The 19,742-nt window shown below is 34.2% G+C and overlaps 1 protein-coding gene across 1 annotated transcript in view; it reads right to left on the reverse strand.

The window, feature by feature from the left end:
- SLC30A7 (solute carrier family 30 (zinc transporter), member 7) overlaps window positions 1-19,742 on the reverse strand; it is a 63,748-nt gene that overhangs the window by 37,055 nt on the left and 6,951 nt on the right. The window contains exons 4-6 of the mRNA XM_008583601.1: window positions 15,109-15,252; window positions 7,926-7,976; window positions 5,703-5,838 (exon numbers count right to left, since the gene is read on the reverse strand). Of these exons, the coding sequence (XP_008581823.1) occupies window positions 5,703-5,838; window positions 7,926-7,976; window positions 15,109-15,252 (331 nt within the window). The remainder of the gene's footprint in view (window positions 1-5,702; window positions 5,839-7,925; window positions 7,977-15,108; window positions 15,253-19,742) is intronic.

Raw genomic sequence — 19,742 nt, forward strand, 5'->3', positions numbered from 1 at the left:
GACTATAAACGGAAATAACACACTCTGCTGTTTGTCCACAAATTTGCCTTTTAACAAAATAAATTAATAATTATTTTAACATAGTTACTGATTTCACTTTAAGAATCAAACAATACATAAAATCTAAAGCTATGCTTCTGTTTCTTTTATTAGAATTCAATAAACAGTTCTTCTCATTTGACATCTTCTAGAGTTTTCGGCTTTAGAATAGAGGGGAAAAAATACATTGTGCTTGGTGTTTAAAAAGGAAATAAATGCATGTCAAAAATGGATTCCTAAATAAGTCAGATTGAAAGATGGTATCTCAGAAAGCTCTTTTCAGTTTGCATCCAAATAACCGTTTCAGATTTGTGATACAGTGCTTCCCTCAGTAACAAATAACCACTTTAACTGGAGTTAAAGTGACCACTAATTAACAAATTAGTTGTTTTAGGTATTTTTAACTTGGCTGTTTGAAAACCACCATTTTCTCATAGGAAACAATGCACAAAGTAGTTAGGTTCTATGATGGGTATTTTAATTAGAGCATAGTGCTAAATTCTGGTACTAAACTATGGTAAAAATTTTTTAAAGAATAAACCCAGTGAGTTTCAACTGAGAACATGGAAAACACAACCCCCTCCAGTACTGCAATCCTAGTAAGCAAAAAACTTGCTCCCTCTTCACTGGCAAGGCGATAAATCCATTCCTGGAAAAGCCAACTCCTAAAACTAGCAGTTGCAACCCTTTGCAAGCACTGACAATTAAGGCAAATTTATGAGTGTGACTGAGTGTGTGAGTGTATGTATGTGTATGTGTGTGCGTAGTAATGGCAGAGGGGAGGAAATGAGTAGAGACTTTGCTTAAGTAAGTTGTTTTTTAAAATATTCATAGGTGGTTTATTGATGGTTGTGAGAAATGAATTAATACCTGGTACTCTATCCTCAGAATATAAGAGTCAGGGACAAAGCAGGTGGTTCAATGAAAACTACTGAATTTTTGTTAAATGACATTCTTACATAATTAGGTTCTTAAGTTCAAAATTCCTTTCAGCATTACTGCAATTGTTCTGTTCCTTCCAATATTTCTAAGACACTCTTCCAGGCTTTCTTACTAGAGTTCCTCATCTGAACCTCATCAAACAAACAAAATGATCTGAGTGACTATTTTTCAATTCCACCACGAATAGTTCATAATCAGTACTTTTCTAAATGCATAGATGAGAACTTAATAATTACATACAAATGGACATTTCAAACTAATAGGGCATTCTCTACCAGAATGCCAGTTGAGATAGGCTGTTAGATTAATTAGTATTTATAAATGGTCTCTCTCTAATGGTTTTATATATGATTAAAAAATACAATCACTTTACAATAATGTTCCCATATGTTCAATTTTAAAATATGGATACACATACAAGCAGCAAGTTAAAACCTTGGCAAACTGCTTTATCTTAGTCCCCAAAAGTACACCTCATAAATTTTAACCACTTGAAAGGCAAACCACAAATAAAATGTTAGGGAACACCCAGAAACATTTTTGAAAAAAATAAAATCTCCACAGTTTCTGATATATGACTATTTGAAGATACAGTAGCTTCCAACATGTTAAAAAATGCTTACCTTTTACTTAATATAAGCTACAAATAATTATCTGTTTAACCACAAAATCAACAAGATTTATCAAAATCAGTATCTGGTCCAAATCCTGTATTCATAAACAATGACAATCACTTATAATTTAGAATTTCAAGTTTATAATTTTGTTTTCATTAGTGCCTATTCTTTCCATTTCTTACCTCTATTTATGACCAAAGTGTTATTTCTAAAGCCTATACCTTAGTTTGCCTCTAAAGATTAGAGTATTTTTTTTCTTCAATATGACAAGACATAAATATATTATTTAAAAATCTTTAGTACCTAACAAAAAGACTTTCTTTTGGTTAAAAAGATCATTACCTTTAAAGCTTACTTTCCCATCACAATAATCCCTGCCTTGCCCCTTTCTCACTGTCAGTACTAACCTGACAAAACCTCAAACCTGTTAGATCCAATTCTCTGTCTATTCCAAAATTTTAGCAAGTAACTGAACAAGACTAAAGAAAAACATAGAACTATACTGATTGTTTTCACTTTAAAATCATGACCAAAAACTTCAAAGCGGCCCTTCAGTGCTGCCAGGCAATCTCACACTGCTCTCTTTTACAGCAAAAGGCTTTGAAGGAGTTGACTATAGTTGCTATCTCCACTTCCTCCTCTCCCATTTTCTTTAGAAGCTACTCTGATCAGGCTTTCATTCTCCTCACTCTTCTGAGTGCCTGGTCTAAGTTACAATGATCAGTCCCAGTAGCACCCAACAGGGCTGACTGTTCTTCCCTGTGTGAAACACTGTCCACCCAGCTTCTGAGACGATGCGTGCTCATGTTTTTGCTCCACCTCCCTGGCCGCTCCACCTGACTCCTTTGCTGCAGTTGCTTCCTATTCCTCACCTCCGCCAGGGCTCAGCCCTCAGATCTCTTCTCTCTCAGTACCACTCTCTGGACAAACTCAACCACTCTCATGGCTTTAAACACCACATGTAAGCCGATGACACCCAAAGTTATATCTCCTACACAACCTGTTCCCTGAACTCTAGATATATAATTACACACACACACACACACACACACACACACACCTACCACTCTCTGCCCTGCTCATTGCACTCTAGCTACAGTGCCCTTCTTGCTGCTCCTCAAACATGTCAGGAATGCTCCTGCCTCAGTGTGTTTATACTTTAAGTTCCCTCTACCAGGAATGTTCTTCCTCTGAACAGTCCGATGCCCTTCTCCCTCACAACTCAGATTTCTGCTCAACTGTCACTTTATGCAGAGGACTTTCCAAGCCCTTCTAAAATAGCATCTCTTTACTCTGCTTCATAGCACTTGTCATGAATTCACATTATATGATCTATCTGCATATTCATTTGCTTTACTGACTATCTCTCCCATTAAAATGTAAGCTCCATGAGGGTAGAATATTTGCCTATGTTGCTTACTGCCCGGCACACAGTGGGCACTGAAGTATTTGTTGAATGATTTTAAGATACATTAAAGTTTTCTATTATCTCTAAGGGGTGGGATTATGAGAACATTTCAATAGATAAATTAAACATTCCGTAAAGTTTGAGTTTTTTACAATCACTGTATTACTTTGGTTATCAGAAAAAAGAGCAAACAATAAAAATGTTAAAGCTTAACAATAATGAAAAGGAATCCAATTATATGACTTGAAACTATGTATTTATGTAAACTATCAGAAAAAGTTTTTATAAATAGGTCAGTAGGACCCAGACATAAATGACCAATAGGTTTTATCTTGGAAGTCAACTGTAGTTAGCTAGTTGTAGCTTCTTGAAGCACTATATTGAGAGGGACCCTGAAACTTGATCAGTTTCAGCAGGAAGGAGTACCATATTGAGGGATATTTTCTAGGAAAATGGAAGGGGTAGGGATGGTGGCAATCATGCCAGATGTATGCCACTCCATGACTTTAATCTGTACGTGGAGTATTTTCAATTCTTTATATTTGGTTGACTGCTCCCAAGAATTCCATATTTGTACACTCAAATGCCTATCTGAAATTTCTATATAAATTTCTAGTGAGACCTCAAACTCGTAAAAACCAAGACAGAATTTTTAATCTGTAGTCCCTTTCAAAAACAAAAACATTACTCTTTTCCCTTCCAGCAACATCTTCATTCACTTGGTTGCCCAGATAAAAAAAATCTAGGAATTACCCTTGATTCCCGTTTCAGTTAACCCTGACCCATATATTCATATCCATGAGCAAAGCATGTTAGCTGCACCCCCAAAGCATTTCCTAACTTTATCTGCATCTCTCCATTTCCAAGATTAGCATCTTAGACCAAGCCACCATGGCCTCTCATTTGGTTGATTATAACAGCTTTCTAGATGGTCTGCCAGTTTGCACTCCTACCCCCTTATAATCCATTACACACAAACAGCAGCCAAAATGATTTTTAAAAATACGAAAAACAGGGCTGGCCCGGTGGCGCACTGGAGAGTGCACCGCTTGGGAGTGCGGCGGCGCTCCCGCCGAGGGTTCAGATCCCATGTGGAGACCGGTTCCCGCTCACTGCCTGAGGGCGGTGCGGGCGCAACACCGAGGGTTGCGATCCCGTTACCGGTCCCTGGTACGGACGCGACACCGAGGGTTGCGATCCCGTTACCGGTCAGTAAAAAAGACAAAAAGGAAAAAAAAAATACGAAAAACAAAAAACAAAATAACCTCCCTTTGGGCTGGTCAATTAGCTCAGTTGGTTAGAGTAGTGTTGTAACACCAGGGTTAAGGGTTTATATCCCTGATCTGGCCAATTGCCAAAAAAAGAACAAATATACACACACACATATATATGTATATAAACCAAATGATGTCACTGCCTTATGTTTCCCATTGCACTTGGAATAAAATCTAAACTCTTAACCCCGGGTAATTTTCCCAGGCCTATTCGCCAACTTTATTTTAAACTACTTTCCTTTTACTCCCTGTGCTTCAGCCATACTGGCCTCCTTTTAGTGCCAAAGTTGTTTTGACCATAGGGCTTTTATACAAGCTGGTCCCTAGATTAGAATGCTTTCCTGTGACAAGCTCTCTTGCGACATTCACATTCAGCTTAGAGGCCCCTCTTCAGAAGTCTTCCTTTATCACTTAATTTAAATTGGCAACTGAGTCACTATCACATAATCCTATCTTAACCCTCTGAACAATACAAACTATTTAACATTTGAGTCGTTTATTTATTAATTTGTTTCTTGTCTTTCTCCCTTTATAATATAAGATCAAAACAATGGGAATCTTGTCTTTTTCACCACACTGGTAAGAGGGTCTACCTAATATGTATTAAAGATGATTTGTGCAGTTTTTTAAATGTTATATTTCCGTAAAAAAAGGTTTTCTGTGTGTCTGTGTATTTACCTATATTTGTGAAATAAATGAATAAGAACATAACTAAGTAAAAATTCCCCATAGAAAGTAATTCTCTAAGGTTGAAAGAAACATGAATTTATTCTGATTCAAATTTAAAGTGCACAACTTTTTTGACAAGCAAAATTAGATTCTGACTTCCAAACAATGGACAAACACAGTTTGCCCTCATGGAGCCTGAGAGAGACAATTAAACAGGCTATTTCAATATAGTAAGTAAATGCCATGAAAGGGTACTGTAATAGAAGGTGCTATAAGTATACTTAACCCAGCCTGGGAGGTGAAGAATCAGGAAATGCTTCCTGAAGAAGTGCCATTTCAACTAAATCTGAACTGAAGGATGAATAGTTGTGATACATACATGTGTGTGTGTATGTGTGTTGGTGGGGAGAGGGTGGGAGAGAGGGAATAATATTCTAATTACAGTTAGTAAATTTTATATTTCCAATATTTTACCCTACAGATATAGTGTTGGATTCAAGAAAATTACTATTGATTTAAATTATGAACAAAAGGCTTAAAATTGCCAAATACCCAAAAGAAACATCAAACTCTAGGCAAGGCATAAATGGCAAACACAGAAAAAAAACATGAAAACAAAAAGAGAATCTATGGAGGAATTTCTTAAAGATCAAAGGAAAACCAACATAATAATTTGTATTTTAGATATGTAATTTATGTAGCATATTTATGCCTATCTCTCATTTTAATACTTAAAAGTAACATAACACTTACCTTACAACTATCAGCATGGCTATAAGGATCGAACAGATAGGATCTGCTATCATCAAACCAAAATTTTGCATCATGATGGCAGAGGCAATAACACCAATACTCCCAAGTGTATCTGCTAGAATGTGTAAAAATACACCTAGAAATAAAGCATCATAAAAATCAAAATAATATCTTCTGATCAAGTTAAAATACAAATATTTCTTAGAATGATATTCTTAATTTCATATATAAAATACTAAATATCAATTTGAAAAATCAGTACGCATGTATATTCACTGTTTAGTAACTATGTAACACTACATTTATGAACTGAAATAATCTTTTCTTTTTCATCAACAAGGGTTAAAATATGACTGTAAAATTATATTTGCCCTTAATGGTATAATAAAAATGTAGATAAACAAACTGATTCCAAAAATTGTTTACCATTCATCTATGGCTAACAGAGTCCAAAAGTTAACTAATAATTTGTTAGGGGAAGGAAACTGCATTAGGTTAAAAGAATTGGTGAAGAAAACATTGTTAATTACAAATATATGTACACACAGAGCCCTCTGCTGGTGATTAAAATTATTGCCGTTTGGGACTAGAACTTCCTATGAACCACAACTCTACCCTGATATACTCACTAATTATCCTAAAGATTTTGTTACCTGAATTAGTTACATACTACATTCAAAGTTGACGTGAAGAATATAGGGATCTGAATATTTTTTAATAAATATAAAATACACGTTGAACTTTTAATAATTAAATATTAAATTGGTAGGGGCCGACCCATGGCTCACTCGGGAGAGTACGGTGCTGATAACACCAAGGCCACGGGTTCGGATCCCATATAGAGATGGCCCGTTAGCTCATTGGGTGAGCATGGTGCTGACAACACCAAGTCAAGGGTTAAGATCCCCTTACCAGTCATCTTCTAATAAAAAAAAAATTAAATTGGTAGGATACTGATATTCTAACTGCCCAAGAACCTATACATAATATTAATATTTAATAAGTGATACTTGCCTGGAAAACCACTAAAAACATCAAGAAGTAAATTTCATATACAATATTTTCTAAAAGACTTGATTAAGACAATAAATTATTCAACATTCAGATGTTTAATAAGTAAAATTTGCTGTATAGCAAAACACTGAAACTTCAACCATGCCTTCTTTAATAACATCAACTATTCTATATGAAAAGAAACAGCTAATCTGTAAAAAGCATATATCTACTTTTTTCATAATAGCTTATATAAAAGATAATTGGGAAGGCAAATCTAACTTCCTTTCCTCCAACTTGTGATAATTTTCAAAACAAAAAAATAAATTCTTATTATCAAGGCATATTTAGAGCATCTGTTATAGAAGCGTCAAATATGCATATTACAAGCTATATCAGCAAATGTTCTAAAATAATTCTAGAATATTTTAAGTGAAAAACTAATGACTAAAAGATATATTTAAGCCTTCTGAAGAAAATAAATTCTTCAGTATGAAAGAATATATTCATAATGAAACAAAAAGCAAAAGTTATATCAAGAAATAGTGGAGAGAAATAGGTGCAGTAGAGATTGGATCAGAAGCTATTGGGAAAGTCAGATTGAAGTTAATAAAGGCAGGAAAACAGGGAGCTGGGAATTAGGAAACCTTGACAATAAAGTCCAAATGGAAACTTGGAGCCAAAGACTGATTCACATCCCCCAAAAAGGAAATTACCATAGTTCATAAACAAGACTGATTTTCTCTCTAGTAAAACTTTGTAATATATCATTTCACATGACATGTAAGCTCGTGACTAGGTATCCTCAATTGAGACCTATAAATATGATGAAGGTCTCACTATGCATTACATGTTTAGCTCTAAATTTTCCCACAACATAAAAACATATTGAATGTTATTCTTGCAGAAAGTATGTAATAATCCTACAAAGGCAAACATACTACTACAGTCCTCCCGTAGTCATAATCATGGGTATTACTTATATTTAAGCAGTACAGTTTTTGAACATTTTGCTTTTCTTATTAAATTGGAGAAAACAGTCAAGTGACAATTAAAAGAAAAAATGTCTGCTAATATACCTAATAGTTTATATAAAATAATCACTAGGAAGGCTAACATTTTAAACATAAATACTATGTCATGTATTTTTCTTAAAGGAAAACTTCAGACAACTCAAAACTATGAAACCAGTTTCATAAAACTGAGAAACATACAAATTGCTTGTCGTACCTTGTAAAATCTGTCTGCTGGGTCCTGCTGTTTCTTTGAAGGAGGGACCATCTATAGAGAATTAAGTTAAATTATTTTAAAATATGACTTCAATTCCTGATTCAAATTTTTGCAATTCAGAGTCATTCTCATTCAAATGTATCATGAAGGATGCATGACTATGTAGCCACATCAGAACTACGAAATCATTTTTAAAATTTAATAAAGCAACTGAGTGAAATTTAGTGGAAGCAATTCCAAAATATATCAAGGCTACCAAGTATTTTGGATATTTTGTTTTAAAAAGTAAAAATCACAGAAAATTAAAAACATTGTGAAAGTCTTCTAATATTCACAAAATATCTTCTAATACTTTTACAATTGGAAAATCCGGAGAAAACCAAACGTATTGCTTGATGTTATAAGACGTCCAAGAAATGAAGGCAGGACAGAATCCGGGATAATGTGGCTATGGCAAACAGTAGTTTTACAATAGCATCTAGATGAATGTGGCAAACTTTGCATGTAGAACAGATAAAAAAATCTTTTTTTTTTCATTTTGCCTTTATGATGAAAAGATTTTTTTAAAAAACTGCAATTTCTGGGCCGAGCCCATGGCTCACTTGGGAGAGTGAGGCGCTGGGAGCGCCGAGGCCGCCGGTTCGGATCCTGTATAGGGATGGCCGGTGTGCTTACTGGCTGAGCGTGGTGCAGACCACACCATGCCGAGGGTTTCGATCCCCTTACCAGTCAAAAAAACCCCAAAAAACTGCAATTTCTATACTTAAATACACTGAAGATGAATAAACAGCTTTAACATTAAAGCAGAAAATACAGATTAGCAGGCAAAAGAGCAATATTTGTTTAAAGGGATCATCAGAAGTACTGACAAGCTTTCTAATCGCAACTAACAAAAAGTCTTCCTGTAATCATTGGGTCGAGAACCACCAAAGGCCCACACCACCAAAAGGCTAACATACCCATATCACTACAGCTTTGACATAGCACTGTAACAATGCTCTGCAATAATGTAACAAAGAAATATAAAAGCATAAGTCTGCACAATATTTTCAGTCTAGATATAGTACTGCTGTGTGGGAAGTAAGATGCAACTACCCTGAAAATCCTGCTGATAATCAAAAGTGTAACTGTTTTAAAAATTTAGCCCCTGATCAAGGCACCAGATTTTTATCTATAGGTAGAAAGTCAACATAAAGACAGTCATTTTCGACATAATTATTTTGAAAGACATATTCTGCTATACTAATATAATAGTTATATAAGGCAACATAACTCCCACCTACGTAAAATCTAAACATCCTCCTGGATATATACAATTTGTAATTTGTGGCAGAGACTAGCTAGTTGCTTACCAAACCCATTTCTTTTTCCTCTTGGTTATACAACTAAACTGCATTTCTTAAGCTCCCTTGAGTTTGGTGGTGCTATGTGACTGAGCTGTGAACAAAGAAATATGAGATGTAAACCACTTCCAGACTCATATGAATGTCCAATATGATCTCTTATGTGTTCTCCCTCCAGCTTGATACAAAGAATCCAGTGGAGGATTCCAGCAGTTGAGAATCTCACAGATGGAAGAAGCCTGGACCCCCAAATTGCCATGAGGAACAGTCCCCACTCTCTAACCTATCTACCCACTCTCTACCCCACCTCTGCCCATTACTGCTTACATTACTGAACAAACAAAAACACATCTACCTTTACTCAGTATACAGCATGCCAATAAATACGAAGCTGTCAATATTTCCCAGTGAGACTATAATATAATGTCTCTTATGGGCAAAATGAAATCACAGCCCTTTACTTTCTTTTTTTTTTTTTGTCTTTTTCCGTGTCCGGCAACGGATCGCAACCCTCAGTGTTGCCCCCGTACCAGACCGGGGACCGGCAACGGGATCACAACCCTCGGTGCTGCTCCCGCGCCTCGCTCAGCCATTGAGCGGGAACCGGTCTGTATGTGGGATCCGAACCCTCGGCGGGAGCGCCGCCGCACTTCCCAAGCGGCGCACTATAGCAGTGCGCCACCGGGCCGGCCCCAAGAGCACAGATTTTGAAGTCATATTCCCTGTGTTCAAACACTAGCTTTTCTATTTACTAGTTAGTATGATCTCTCTGTGCTTCAGTTCCTTATTTATAAAATGGGGACAACAGCTGTACTCACCTCATTAAACTGTTGAGAGAATTTAAAAAGTTAATGCATGTAAAGCACTTACAACATGCCTGATAAATGATGAGCATTCAAAACTACTAGCAATGATCAGTATTGCTTATGATAATAATGATGAAGATAATTACTAGAATATAATATGAGGCTACCATAAATATTTGTTTAACTCCCAACAAACATATCTGATAAATTTTTTAAACATTTGCTCCCAGTCTGCCAAAATAGAAATATAAAGTATTTTATTTACAACCTAAATACAAAACATGTTTTTTCTAGGAAAAATTTTAAAAATCATTCCTACATATGTCCCCACCAAGTAATCAAAACAATAAAAGCTAGACATAAATTCTTCTTTTGAACTATTACTTTTTGGGGGAGGGGCCAAGGGTGGAGTGAAATCTAGAGAAAATTTATTCAGCAATTCAAGAAGACTTATAAACAAATATAAATAGCACACATTTATAAACACAATAAAGATTTAATGAGTTGCTCCTACTTGCCAGGCATTGTGTTAGAATGTCTTAATAAAAAAGGACAATAAGACATGGTCCTTGAGTTCAAGGGACTCACAGTCCATTGAAGGAGAAAGACCATAAGAACTAATTTCATTAAAAGATGGTTTCTTTCTCTTCTGAATTTCAATTTTGTCTGTGTTAAATCCCATAAACAATTAGTTGAAACTGTGTGTAGGCTAATTCTAAAATCCTATGACTATGCTATGCTGCATACTTTGGAAAGTAATCATTGATTCCATTAATTAAATTCAGAGTCTTAGGTAAGGATAAGTGAAGTATGTCAATTAATCAATAAAAAGCAATACATGTAAGGGATTCGATTTCTAGATTCACAAAATTCCAAAGCTTTCTAAAAACTGATCTGCCTGAGCATGCCCCAGTGTCAAGCCAATTCTTGTTCTCACCCACTCTTCTCCTCCCTGACAAAAAAAGAGCTACCATTCACCTATATAGAACCTTACTATAGCACACTGCCAAGGGTGAAAAAAAAAAAATTCTAGGGCAACAAACAAGGAGTCACTGGAAAATAATGGTAGCAATATTATGGAAAGTAATGACTAATGGCTGGCTAGCAAATCCTTTTGTAAGCAATGTGGTTTCTAATTCTTTGACTTCAATAAAATGTAGGGATTAACTAATGGAACTCCCAATTAATAGATCATTAAAAATAATTTTTGATGATAGATCATCATGGTTTTGGGGACTTAATTCTAAAGATGTTCAAAGAATTAACCAAAAGTGTTATAACAGAATTCCTTCTACTTAAGTTTTCTTAGTACTTACATTTATAAAGATGAAAAATAGGAGCAGAATTGATATCAAAACCTATTTCATGCCACTGAGTGTTATTTATCCACAAAATAATTGGGAAAAAATGAGCTTTAACCATCTAATTATGTATTTCAAATAACATGTTGCCTTTTTTGAAGTTAATAACTATATAATCAAAATTTGAGATAGAATTATTTTGATTGACTGTGTACTGGTAATAACTGTAATGATTCCATCCAATAGAAATGTCTAAATGCTAAGTATTATGTTCACAGGAAATAAAAAATTTAAACTTATATACATATTTTATTGCCAAGAAGTGTAACAGGTAATCAACTAAAGACTTAACACAAATATACTCCATTATTATAAAATTCTGGAAAAGAAGTGTAGTGGAAATAAGAATTCAAGGAAAAACAGGATGATGAAAATGTATAATTGTTGATATGTCTTTGAATGGGTATGGGTGGGTCTCAAATCAATAAGGTATTTAGAGGCCACTGAATATATTTAATACAATGATATATTTAATAGAAGTTTCATTCTAAAATATTAGTAGTATATTCTTCACTACTGTTTAACCAAAAATTTTTTAGAAATCATATAAATGTGTGCAGGATATGCAGTTTTTCAAAATTATTCTCGGAGGTGAGCAAAAAACTTGGAAAAGCAAGGCTTTAAGCATACCAGTGTAATCATTACAAAAATATGCAAATTTTAGAGACTGACAAAGGTAACAAAAGGAAAATAGACAAATGAGATTACATCAAACTAAAAAGTTTACGCACAGCAAAGGAAACAAACAACAAAATGAAAGGCAACCAATATATGGAATGGTAGAAAATATTTGCAAACTATATATCTGATAAAGGGTCAATATTCAAAGTATATACAGAACTCCTACAACTCAACAGCAAAAAAACAAATAACCTGATTTAAAAATGGCCCAAGGAACTGAATAGACATTTTCTGCAAAAAAGACATACAAATGGCCAACAGGTACATAAAAAAGTCAACATCATCAATCACCAGGGAAATGCAAACCAAAACCACAATGTGATGTCATGTGACAACTGTCAGGATGGCTATTACCAAAAAACAAAAAAAGACAAAAAAGTGTTGGTGTGAATATGGAGAAAGGGAACCCTTCAACACTGTTGGTAAGAACATTAATTGATGAAGCCAACACGGAATACAGTTATGGAGGTTCTGAAAATATTAAAAATAGAACTACCATGTCCATTGACAGATTACTGGATAAAGAAAATGTGATACATATACACAATGGAATATTACTTGGCCATAAAAAAAGAATGAAATTCTGCCATTCGTAGCAATATGGATGAGCTTGGAGAAAATTATGCTACATGAAATAAGCCAGGCACAGAAAGAGAAATACATGCTCTCACTAATATGTGAGAGCTAAAAACAGAACAAAACAAAACAAAAATAATTATAATAATAATAAGTTGAACTGCTAAAAGGAGAGAGAACAACTGTGGTTCTAGAGGCAGGAAATGGGAGGTGGGAGGGAAGATAATGAGAGGCTGGTTAATGGACACAAAATTAGAGCTAGATAGAAAAAATAAGTCCTACTGGTGTACAGTCTACACAGGAATCTATAATTAAAAATTATTTACTACATGTTACCAAATGACTGGAAGAAAGGAAATCAAATGTGCCCATCACGAAGAAATTGTTAAGTTTTGCAATGATGAATATGCTAATTACCCTGATTTGATCATCACACAGTGTATACATGTATTGAAATATAACTCTGTACCCCATAAATATATACAATCAATATGTTTCAATAAATTAATAAATAGATAACATTAAAAAAAATAAAACTACCATATGATCCAGCAATCCTACTTCTGGGTGCACATATTAGTCTGTTTTTGTGCTGCTGTAACAGAATCCCTGAAACTGAGTAATTCATGAAGAAAAGAGGTTTATTTGGCCCACAATTCTGGAACAGCTGCATCTGGCAGGAGCCTCAGGCTGCTTCTACTCATGGTGGAAAGTGTAGAGATCACATGGTGAGAGAAGAAGCAAAAGAGGGAGGGGAGGTGCCAGGCTCTTTTTAACAATTTGCTCTCTCAGGAACAAATCCATTAATCTACTCATGAAGGATCTGCCCCTATGATCCAAACACCTCCCACTAGGCTCTACCTCCCAACATTCCACATCAGATTTCAATATGAGCTTTGGAGGGACAAACATTTCCAAACTATATCAATATATATGAAAAGGAATTGAAATCAGGATCTCAAAAGAGATAGCTGCATGTCCATGTTCACTGCAGCAGTATTCACAATAGTCAAGGCATGGAAGCAACCTAAATGTCCATTAATGAATGAATAAATAAAGAAAATATAGTTATACATAAAACAGAACATTATCCAGCCTTAAGAAAGAAGAAAATCTTGCCATTTGAGACAACATGGATGAACCTGGAGGACATCATGCTAAGTGTAATAAGCCAAATGCAGAAAGAAAAATACTACATAATACCACTTATATGAGGAATCTAAAATAGTCACTCATAGAAATAGACAGTAGAATGTTGGTTTTCAGCAGCTGGAGGGAAATGGAAATGGGGAAGTATTAGTCAAAGGATACAAAATTCCAGTTATACAAGATAAATCCTAGAGAACTGTACAGCATAGTACCTATAGCTAATACTGTATTATACAAGAGTACATCAAAAAGTTCAAGGAAAAATAGAATTAAAAGATAATACAAATCTTTCCATGAACTTTTTGAGGTACTGTCATATAACTGAGAATTTGCCAAAAGGGTGGATGTTAGGTTAAGTGTTCTTATCACTAAAGAAAGAATGAAAGAAGAGGAATAAGAATAAAGAGGGCAGGAGAAAACTTTGATGGTGATGGATATGTTTATGGTGTAAATTGATGGTTTCATGGGTATATACTTATCTCCAAACTCATTAAGTTGTATATATTAAATATGGACAGCTTTTTATGTGTCAATCATATCTCAATAACGTAGTTAAAAAATGTAAACACTAAACAATTAGGGGCTTAGAACACTCAATTTCCAAGGCCCTTTCATATTTTCAAATCTAAAGCTTTAAGATTCTGTCTATGTGGCAAGCACGGATAATATTTAAGCATACAATCTATTTAAAGATTCATCAAGTTTTGTCACTTAAGCAGCTTCTATTCATCTATACTCTGAAATTCATAAGTAAACTATTTAACATGTTTTAAAATAAAATATTAAGTTGATAAATACCTTATAACTTAGTACCTAATGCTATATAAGTTAACATAAAAATTTTTAAAGAAACATGGAGGTAAATGTCAAGCAATAAACATAAAATATTACAATAAAAATATGAAAAACTGAAAACCTCTATTGTAATTTTATAAGCCTGTATAGCACAAAAAGCTTCATATTTAAAAAATCATCATTTTCATTTGCTAAATTGCAATTGTTCCTCGTTCACTGACAGTCATTTAAAATAGTGACATTTTATTATGATATACTCACTGATTAAAAAAACTATATCCATTGCCTTATAACAAGATAATTTCATGATATACTAAAAATGAACTAGTCCTGGGAACCACTTATATTGATTCATTAGAAACGAAGTTGATTGCAGCATCCCTTTAATAGACTATTTCAACTAGGAATAGCAATACACAATTCCTATTTATTTGTAAGACTGTCCATTTAAGAGTCTTTAGGCTGTACTCACCATGAGAATGAAAGTGCCCATGTCCATGAGCATGGTCATGGCTATGTGCAGCACTATGTTTCACTTCGTGACTATGGCAATGATCTACATGGCCATGTGCCTGATCCAGAGCACCATTAAAGAGGGAATGACTGTGTCCATGGCCTAGAAAACAAAGAGTATTAAAATGAAAAGTATGTAAAAATCTATTATATAAATGGTTACAATAATAATGGTACTAGTGAAAAGCTTTAAACCCAGACTCAATTCAGTAAACATTTACTTGTAAAAAGTGTTATAGATTCATTAAAACAATCCTAACTGAGTTCCCACTAGGGAGTACAAGAAGGAAATAAAAACAGAGAGAACTGACAGAACTTCCAGGAAAAATAAATATGGTACTGACTGGAAGAACACAGAAATATTTGAAGAGATTAGATAATGTTATTCATTAATTCAAGAAATATTTATTTCGAACATAATATGCTATAGGCACCATTCTAGGCACTGGGTTGACAAAGCAGTAAACAACACAAACAAAAATCTTGGCCAAAATTTTGCAAAGTACTATTACATACACTAAGAAAGATTCATCAAGATATATGCATATGGTCACATTGAGGCAGAGGCCGGGAAGCTGCTGCATTCGGTAAAAGGATGAGTAAAATTACATTAAAGCAGGTTAAAAGAGCCAAACACAAAAGAATGCAGAATCCTCTCTATAGCATACCTAAAAACTACTAAACCATCAAGAAACACCTTATACAAGCTATTCCGAAGCACAGAAAAGACTGGATGTTGCCGAATTCAAAAATATCACTTACATTTGCAAAAATTAGAAATACCAGTAAATCAAATCCAACACTTGATTAAATGAAAAATCCATCTCTATGGGAAGATCACCTTCCAGAATGGAGGAGAGAGGACCTTGGTGAACTACCTCTCCTCTAAAATAACAAAAATACAGGAAAAACAACTAAAAACAACCATTTCAGAACTCTGGCCATTAATCAAAGCCACAGAACGAACTGAAAATCATCCATCCAAGAGAAATTACTAAACCTTGGTAAGACAGCAGGATCTTTGATGTTTTAACTTGGGGCTATTCCCATTCCACCTCCTTCCCCAGCCCATGGGCAAAGTAGCCAAAAGCCAGCAGGACTACAGACAATGGAGAGATCAGATCTGATCACAATCAATATTTAGTCCAAACTTACAGTTCCCTGGAAAAATCTCTCTTCTCAGTAATGTGATCTTAGAGCCTAGCTCAACTTTGCGGGGTGAGGGTAGGACCCAGGGCATTACCAGAACGATGGCAAATTCCTAGCAGTATCTCAGCAGCTGAAAGCTGTGATTTCAGTTGAGGCAAACAAGAGCCTGACTGAGAATTAAAGAGAAATCTTGGAGAAGTAGACTACCATAAGGAGCTTTGCAAACTGCTAACATATTCCTGGAGATGTAAAAGTTGCACACAAGCTGTTTTCTTGCCCAACAAACACCTGATAAAGGAGAAATCACCAGTCATTCATCTCTCACTGCCCTTAAACCCTGCACAAGCAAGAAGTGAAAGCTGAGGCTGTCTTGTAAACTGCCTAAAGTTTGAAGGTGAGCTTTCTCACAAAGATCCTTTCAGCAAAAGTGGAAGACTTACATGCAAGGAATTTAAAGAAATCTTCTTACTAATCATTGGCTACCCACTAGATTACACTGGTCCAGGTGTGACCACTAAGAAGCCAGGTAAAAATTTCACGAGAGAACTTAAAAAGCTAGCAGAGAAATCACTGACCACACACTGTAGGAAATATATCTACTTAATTAGTCCAGGAAAGACTTACAAGTAGAAAAACACTACCACCACAACAAAAACACCAGGAGCAACAAATGTAGGAGGAGTGATGGAATCTGATACCAGAGTTGTTAAAATATATTATCTAAAATATTCAGTTTTCATCAAAAACTTATGAGACATGCAAAGAAACAGCAAAGTATGCCATTCATATACAAAGAGAAAAGCAACTAACAGAAAATATCTGTGAGGAGACCCAGATTTTGGACTTAGTAGAAAAAAACTTTAAATCAGCTATTATTAATATATTCAGAGAACTAAGGGAAACCATGTCTAAATAATTAAAGTATTACAATGATGAGTCACCAAATAGAGAATATCAATAAAGAGAAATTATAAAAAATAACCAAAGAGAAATTCTTAAGTTAAAAGCATAATAACTGAAATAAAAGTCACTAGAGGGACTCAACAACAGATCTGAGCTGCAATAAATAGCAAACTTGAAGAGAGGTCAAAAGAGATTATCCACTGTAAGGAACAGAAAGAAAAGAAAATGAAGAAAAATGAACAGAGCCTCAGAGAACTGTGGAAATATCAAATGTACCAAAGCAAGCATAAGAGGAGTCTCAAAATGTGAAAAGAGGCAGAAAAATAATTTGGAGAAATAACGGCTTAAAACTACCCAAACTTGATGAAAAATATAAATCTAAACTTTCAAGAAACTCATCAAACTCCAAGTAGAATAAACTAAAAAAAAGCCCTATCAAAAGACATCAGAGTCAAACTGATGAAAGTCAAACACAAAAAGAAAATCTTGAAAGTTGTGCAGCAGGAGAAAAACAACATATGCAAGGGAACTTCAACAAGATTGACAGCTAACTTTTCAACAGAAACCATGGAAGCTAAAAGACAGTGAGATATCAAAATTTTGGAGAAAAAAACTCAACCAAGAAGTCTGTATTCAACTAAAATCTCCTTTAAAATAAAAGAAATATTAAGACATTTCCAGATAAAAAAAAAACCTGCCCTCCAAAAATATCAGAAAGTCTTCCAGGTTGAAATGAAAGGACACTAAATAGTAACTAAAATCCACACAAAGAAAAATGAGCACCAGTAAAGGCAAAAATGTAAGTATTATGAAAAAGACAACACACACATTTTTATTTGTAACTTTTTTTCTTCTATCTGTTTAAAAGACAATTACATAAATCAGTAATTATAAAACTGTATTTATGGGTTGTATAAAGACATAATTTGACAGCAGCAATACAAAGAAGGAAAAGAGAACAAAGGTATATTGGGGCAAAGAATTTGCATATTATTGAATTAAGCTGCTATTAATCTGAACTACATGGTTTTAAGTTATTAAGCTACTTGTAATCCCCAGGACAACCTTTAAGAAAATAAAGNAAAAAAAAAACCTGCCCTCCAAAAATATCAGAAAGTCTTCCAGGTTGAAATGAAAGGACACTAAATAGTAACTAAAATCCACACAAAGAAAAATGAGCACCAGTAAAGGCAAAAATGTAAGTATTATGAAAAAGACAACACACACATTTTTATTTGTAACTTTTTTTCTTCTATCTGTTTAAAAGACAATTACATAAATCAGTAATTATAAAACTGTATTTATGGGTTGTATAAAGACATAATTTGACAGCAGCAATACAAAGAAGGAAAAGAGAACAAAGGTATATTGGGGCAAAGAATTTGCATATTATTGAATTAAGCTGCTATTAATCTGAACTACATGGTTTTAAGTTATTAAGCTACTTGTAATCCCCAGGACAACCTTTAAGAAAATAAAGGGCAGGTTAATAAATGGTAATCAGAAAACTGCTTATTCATACTGAGAGGGGAAAAAAAGTTCAACCCTAACTCACCCCATTGCAAAAATAAATTACATGTAGATGAAGGATCAAAATGGGAAAGGAAAAAACATCAAACCAAAGTTTTAAAAGTATTAAAATATAAGAGATTATGTTTATGACCCTGAAATAGGAAACTTGTTAAACAAAGCAGAAACCATATCAGGAAAAGTGTAAGACAGAAAAACTAGACTATATACAAATTAACAACACCTATATAAAAGTTTAAAGACAAGCCATAGACTGTGAAAAGACTTTTACAACACATAATGCAAAGGAATAGAGTACAAAATATATTAAAAATAAATACAACTGTATTAAAAATAAGACAATCGAAAAACAGGCAAAAAATATAAACAGGTAATTCTAGAAAAGGAAAAACCTGAATGGCCTAAAAACATACTAGAAAGATGTTCAACCTCTAATCAGCAAAGTATCAAATAAAGTGAGATACCATTTTTACCAAATTATTAGCAAAACTGTTTTAAATCTACAATATTAAATGTTGATGTGGGAAAGAGGAAATTAGTACTTGCATTTATTCCTGGGGGTAAATGTGAATGACATTCATTTTGGAGAGCAATCTGTAAATATCTACTGAAATTAAAATGTCTATACCCTATGGTCCAGGAATTTTACTTACACTCTAGCACACTGCAATTCAAAAAATTTTCTGTGATAATGGAAATGTTCTATATCAGTGCTGCCCAATACAGCAGCCCCACTGAGCATTTGAAATAACACTAGATTGATGAGGAACTAAAGTTTTAATTTTATTTAATTTTAATTAACAAAAATTTAAATTTAAATAGCCACATGTGACTAATTGGTATCATATATGATAGCACAGCTTTAGAAAAAAAAACTTGCATGTGTTCACGAGGACAGGCTTTCTTCAGATTTGTGAAAAAATGGAAACAATTTGAAGTCTATTTATAGAATACTGGTTAAATAAACAATGTTTACCCACACCATGGAGTTTCTAATGTGGCTGTTAACAA

Source organism: Galeopterus variegatus, unplaced genomic scaffold, assembly GCF_000696425.1.
Source record: "Galeopterus variegatus unplaced genomic scaffold, G_variegatus-3.0.2 Scaffold2973, whole genome shotgun sequence".
NCBI lineage: Eukaryota > Metazoa > Chordata > Mammalia > Dermoptera > Cynocephalidae > Galeopterus > Galeopterus variegatus.